Consider the following 6,000-nt stretch of genomic DNA (forward strand, 5'->3'; position numbering starts at 1 on the left):
AATCTTTAGGATCCAGATGGTGAACTATGGTAGGCACTATAATAGACCCCAGAGAGACATATCCCCCAATCCCTGAAACCTGTGAATATGTTACCTTACATGGTAAAAAGAATACTACAGGTATAATTTGATTAAGAATTTCAATGTGGGGCTGTTATCCTGCAAGGGTTCTCATAAATGAAAGCAGAAGGCAGGAGAGGGAAGCCAAAGAAGGAAAACCACCAACCACAGTTGCCTCTGAAGATGGGGAAAGGCATCATGAGCCAATGAAAGCAGGCAGCCCCTTGACAGAGCCTGGGGAAGGGAAAGGGAGTCTCCTAGAAAGTGCAGAAGAAAAGCCCTGATTTTTAGCCCTGTGCATACCCCCTGTGGATTTCTAACCTCTAACTATATAATAATATTTTTTTCAGAAGTTGCTAAGCATATAGTAATAAATATTCATTTTAAAATTAGTTTGCTATTTATCTTAGGGTTTTTAATTATCATTTAATAAATTATACCAGAAAACAGCCTAAGATTAGGTACTGTTAACTTTAGTTCACAGGCTCAAATGCCATCTGGGATCTGAACTTCACCAATGTCATACTCTGGGTAGTCACACACTGAGTAAAATGCAAGCCAGGACATGTGATTAAGAAATACGTGACCTAGAAATGCAGCCAATACACTCAAGTCCCCTTACATGAATTTGCTCTATCTTAAGTTTTCCAGGGCAATGAGAAGTGTGTAACAAAATAAGAATTGTGGCTGGATAGTTAATTTTGGTTTAAAAAATTATAGCAATCTTTTTCATGTTTAAATAACATCTACTAAATCCTGTAAGCAATTATATTTCCTACTATTTTCCACTAAATCCTAAAAGGTAGGCATTATGTTTGCTATCCTTGATAAATTCTTTATAAAAGAGGCCAAAATAAATGCTAGAAAATGAGATGTACCTTCACCCCCCAAAAAAAAAATTAAGGAAAAACATCACAGCTTCAACAGACATAGAAGATTCTCCATCAATAGAGATTTTGTCTAATTTTTTGTCAAAGAATATAATGACTATGAAAAACTATTACATATGGAAAATAAAATACTAAACCAAATTGCTTGCTTTTATTTTTATTTTGTTTCTATTTGCTTTTAAATGCCATGCATTAACTTTGGTCATCATACATGTTCTTCTATTCCCTTTTTCTTTCTTTCTTTACTTTTCTTTTTTTTAACCACTGTTTGAGTAGTTATTTATTCTGATAAATACTGAAAATGGCTGAGTATGTGGTTTATATTCCAGAAAGCAGAAAGATAATTTTACATCATTTAGAGCACATTTTACACATGACAAAGCAGAAGTGTTGCTAAGAACACAAAGATGAAGATTCTACTGCTAAAATGCTCACAGTAATAGTGAAACAAGCAGGGCCTAAGTCTCAACCGCTAGGAACCAAGACCAAAATAGCTTTAACTTATGTTAACTGCTCCTGCTTGGAGGAGAGCACCCTGAGGAAAACAGTGTAAGACTCAGGAAAGCCAGGTCTAAAAGAAAGTTTTTGATCAAGCTAGTATTAAAGAACAGGCTAAAAGGAAAGACTAGAAGCAGGAGAGCCTACTGGAATTAGGCTGTCAGAAGGAGAGAACCTGAACTATTAATTTGAGAATGAAAAACAGAAGATGCAGAAAAATCTCGAATCTCAGCACATAATTTTATACCACCTGTGGCTTCTATCAAAAGTATCTACTAATTCAAGGTAAACCAAGCAGAGAGAAGCACACAACCCATGTTTAAATACCAGATCCATTTGTTCAAGGAAATAGGTTTGCGCTACTTAAGATCCTCAGCCAATTGGAAGGAAAAAGCTAAAGCAATGAAATAAGTCCTGCAATGCCATAATTTCTCAACTAGGGAAGTCACAGGGCAAGTTCAAAGAGAGTGAAAAGATTAATGACATAGCATCCCAAATAGCTGGTTTGTGGTAGCAATGGAAAAATATGCAGGAAACAGAAGAGGTGTAACTTCTCATTTATTTTTGCCCAACCCTGGGATATTAAACTAAGCTCGAGAAGAAGATGAAGGTATAGATTTTTGTTTGCTGGTCTGGTTGTGGAGATATATAGAGTCAAGAAAAGGACTAGTATAATGAAGTACAAACATTTGAAGTGATATTGTGATTTAGGAATAAGCTAATTCATGAAAACTGTAATTTTATAAAATCAGTAGTACACCATAGTCTTACTGAAAAGCATTTGAAGATTAATGATATTGACCTTAAAAAGATGACAAGTTACATCCTCAAAGATACAACAATAAAAATATTTTCCTTTGTTAACAAGTACCCATATATAATGGAAAGAAACTTTTCTTTTTATTTCTTTCATTAATTTTTCTCTATTTAGGATTATATTATAACACTGTGAAACCTGAAAATTAGACCTGAAAGCCTTAAATCACCCAAACCATGACCTAATTTCCTTTAGGTCAATGATTAGACGAGGTCCTCTCTTTTTCAAGCCCTAATTTACTGCGCTTAATTAGGATAGTGAAATGCCTCTGATATAAATGATATATATTAGACATCCCAACACCAAATGTTTACTAATAATGTGCAAATCTTATTCTTTAATCTTTCAGACCCAATATCTAAAGACCATTTATTCTCTAGCAAAAAATACAACATAATGAACTATTAATATACCATGTTAAAGGTACTCTAAAGATATTGTACTTTAAATAAAATTTGAAAAATCTTTAATGAGGAAAAACAAAATAATTGATGAGGAAGAACTACTGATGTAAATGTAAGTGACATTGTTATAGATTACCTAGAATCCATTTTAAATTTCTAGTTGATTCAATTGCTATGTTTTAAATGGAATGATTCCATTGAGCTGCTTACACATAGCCTTTAAACATCCAAAAATGAACCAAAGGTCGCAATTCACTCCTAAAGTCAAATTAGGGGGGGAAAAATGTTTTCAAGCCTTCCAAGAATTAAGATTTATGAAATAAGTAAGCCAGCATTCTGTTTATAGGGTGTTGGAAGTCTGGGCAAAGGGTAGAGTGGAGTGGGGTAAGACAGATGAGAGTGTTAGACCAACAAGAAAGGGAAGTAACTGGATTCCTATAGAAAGAAGAGATGTAGGGAAATGCAAAAGCCCAAGCTAGATTAGACAACTGAAGGAAATCAGTTACCTAATTAAAAAAAATATTTTTGGAATCTTTCTAATGTCACTGGTAAGAAGAAATAAAAATTCCATAATTTCTTCTGAAAATCAGGACTCTCCTTCAACTTCCTCATAAATCACCATAGATGACTGTACCAATTCAGCTTTAGGGTCTACACTGTATTAAACTATATATGTTAATCTAGAACAGTAGTTCTCAATGAAGGTTACATTTTTCCCCAGGAGACATATGACAACATTTTTAAGGGTCACAGTTTGGTATGGGGGGCAGCTGTTGGCATCTAATGGATGGTGGCTAAAGATGCTGTTAAACATCCTTACAGTGCACAAGATAACCTGACCACAAAGAATTATCAAGTTCAAAATGCCAACAGTACTAGGTTAAGAAACACTGATCTCTCCTGAATACAGTTCAAGCAACAACCTACTTCTTGGACCTTTATCCTAGCCCATGTCTAACAGTCAATTAAAGGACTAAACCACCACCACCCAAAGACCCATTTTTCATTTGGTTTAAACATGGTGGATGGTTGGTTCCAACTAAAAGTCACACAGAAATAAATAGAGATAATGTATCAGAGCAGAAAAGCAGAAAAAACTTTTAAATCCTTTCATTTCATTTCTGTCTAGAACGATTCACTTTACAAGAGGAGCATTTACATGGTTCCATTATCAAGCTGTGTGTCTTCTATAGCCAATACTCTGAAAATTCACTGGCGTCGTCAAAATACAATATATCTTATTAATTAAAAACTTAGGTTAACAGTATTTACAAAGAAAGATTTATGCTGGAGGCTGCGGAGGGTGAAAAAGCCACCAGGTCTTTAAAATGCAAAGTTATTTCACAGTTTGCTTGCAAAATGACTCAGATCATTATTACTTTTAGTCATGCCAAGTTTGCTTCTAAGCCTACTAGTAACGGAGAAAGAAAAAAAAAAAAGCCCACCATTTTTTCCTGCAGTCATTAAACCAATAAAACTGGAGCTTACTGAAAACGGATTTAGGCAATAATATTTCTTTTATTATAACTTATATAAAAAAATACAAGCTGAAAGTGCAAATGAAGATTTCAAGAAATCTTTCATCTATCTAATACTTAGAGTGTGGGAAGAAATCAAACAAAAGGAACCCCTAACTCAGAGATTTAAAGATCTTAAACTGTGAATATTATCACAATGTTTCACTCAGTCAAGTGTCCCTGGGTTACTCTTATTATTCTCTTCCCCTTCAAACAATTGGAAAAAGATCTCCACGTCGCACTTCAGCAAGAGAACAGGGCTAAGAACAAATCAAAGCCTGGCGTGCACCTGGCAAACCTCATTCATCAGAAACCGTGGCAGTAGAGAAAATCCTGTTGTTCTGGTGACCCCTCTGCACCTTTCACAGTGGTTCCACCACTGAAGTATCTTCCTTACCTACTACTGGAGCAAACGCAACCCAACTTTGGTGGTTTCCCTACCCCCACAGTGATAAAAATCAAATATCCAGCATAGCTTATTTCCTTACGCAGGGTAAACATAATCGGTGCTTTTTAACACTCACTGAGTCGCCATGGGAAGTTGACAGTAAAGACACATTTCAACCCTACAGAGGCCCCAGGAAAGGTGCACTGACTTCACCAAAAGCGGCACTCCTGGTGTGAGAAAAACCACCAAAGAGAAACCACCCTCTGGATGAAAGGTTTTCCGGGAAAGGGGGGGGGGTGGTGTCTTTTATTTTCTTGACATGAATACCCCTTCACATTTGTAAGGCTCAGCTAAACTTCAAAGAAAAGGGTTTATAAGGGATCTGCCGCCTCAAAATGCAGCTCGGCTTCCAGTGGGGTCACTAAAGCACAGAGCGCAGTGCAATGCCTGCCCTACCGCGGGGAGATCTCAGCGCCTGGCAGGAGGGCGGATGGGGACCTAGGAGGGGACCCGCCTCGGTTCCGCACCGCAAGGGCCACACTCGCACTCGGAACCAACCTCGGGCGCTGCCAGACGCGCCCTCGCCTGCTGTCACGCGTTCCCTCCGGTTTCCCGACGCCGAGGGGCCCACAGCGGCCCCCGCCGCGCCCAGCCCACTCGCTCATTCGCCCGCCCCGGCACCTAGCCCTTCGGCCAGCCTCACCGAGCAGCAGCAGCTTGACCTCGCGCGCCGCCTTCTCGCCATCCTCCCGGAGGTTCCGGTCGATCATCTTACTCCGCTCCACCGCCGCCTTGTCCTCGGCGCTCAGCGTACAGCCCATGGTGCCTAGAGCGAGAGCCTGCCGCCGCTCCCTCCGCGCCCGGTTGCTGCCTCGGAACACAGGTGAAAGCTCTCTTTCGAATACCTCCCAACGCCGGCCACACCACCCCCACTACGTCCTAAACGGAGTCCAGAGAAACGCTTTCCGCAAACGAGCAAACAGCCCTAGGCGACTAGTTCCCCGGCCCGGCTCCGCTTTTGGCGCCGCTCAGCGCCGGGAGACCCAGGTTTGAAGGCTCTGGCTTCAGAGGCTACCGCCCTCCAGCCGGTGGCCGAGCCGCAGCCTCGCAAAGCTCAGGCGAGCTCCGCGTCCGCGCGCCGCCGCGGCCCCGCCCCTGCCCGCCTCTCCCGCCACCCCGCGACCACTCCCAGAGCGCGCTCCCGCGCACGTGCCCTCGGACAGCGCCCCCTCCGAAGGGCCGCGCGCCCGCGTGGCCGCCGACCACGGGGCCGCGCACCCCGCGAGGGCCCCGCGCCCCCGCGCGCCCCCTGGAAGTGCCAGAGAGCGAGGAATTGCCCGAGGGGCTGTGGCCTCAGGCCCTATGCGCTCCCTAACCCTGCGCCCGCGGCGGGAATGGGGTAATTTCTCCGGATTTACTGATACCA

At 41.7% G+C, this 6,000-nt stretch overlaps 1 protein-coding gene across 2 annotated transcripts in view; it reads right to left on the minus strand.

Annotated features, from left to right (window-relative positions):
- GNAI1 (G protein subunit alpha i1) overlaps positions 1–5,731 on the minus strand; it is an 83,563-nt gene extending 77,832 nt beyond the window's left edge. Inside the window, exon 1 of one of the 2 annotated variants that reach the window (XM_081284087.1) lies at positions 5,278–5,731. In XM_081284087.1, the coding sequence (XP_081140213.1) occupies positions 5,278–5,395 (118 nt within the window). In that variant the 5' untranslated portion in view covers positions 5,396–5,731. Of the gene's footprint in view, positions 1–5,132; positions 5,158–5,277 lie in introns of those variants that run through there. The other variant, XM_081284088.1, reaches the window with a different exon arrangement.
- Between the last annotated feature and the right edge of the window lie 269 nt (positions 5,732–6,000).

This window comes from Spermophilus citellus (assembly GCF_964194105.1).
Source record: "Spermophilus citellus genome assembly, chromosome: 3".
Taxonomy (NCBI): domain Eukaryota; kingdom Metazoa; phylum Chordata; class Mammalia; order Rodentia; family Sciuridae; genus Spermophilus; species Spermophilus citellus.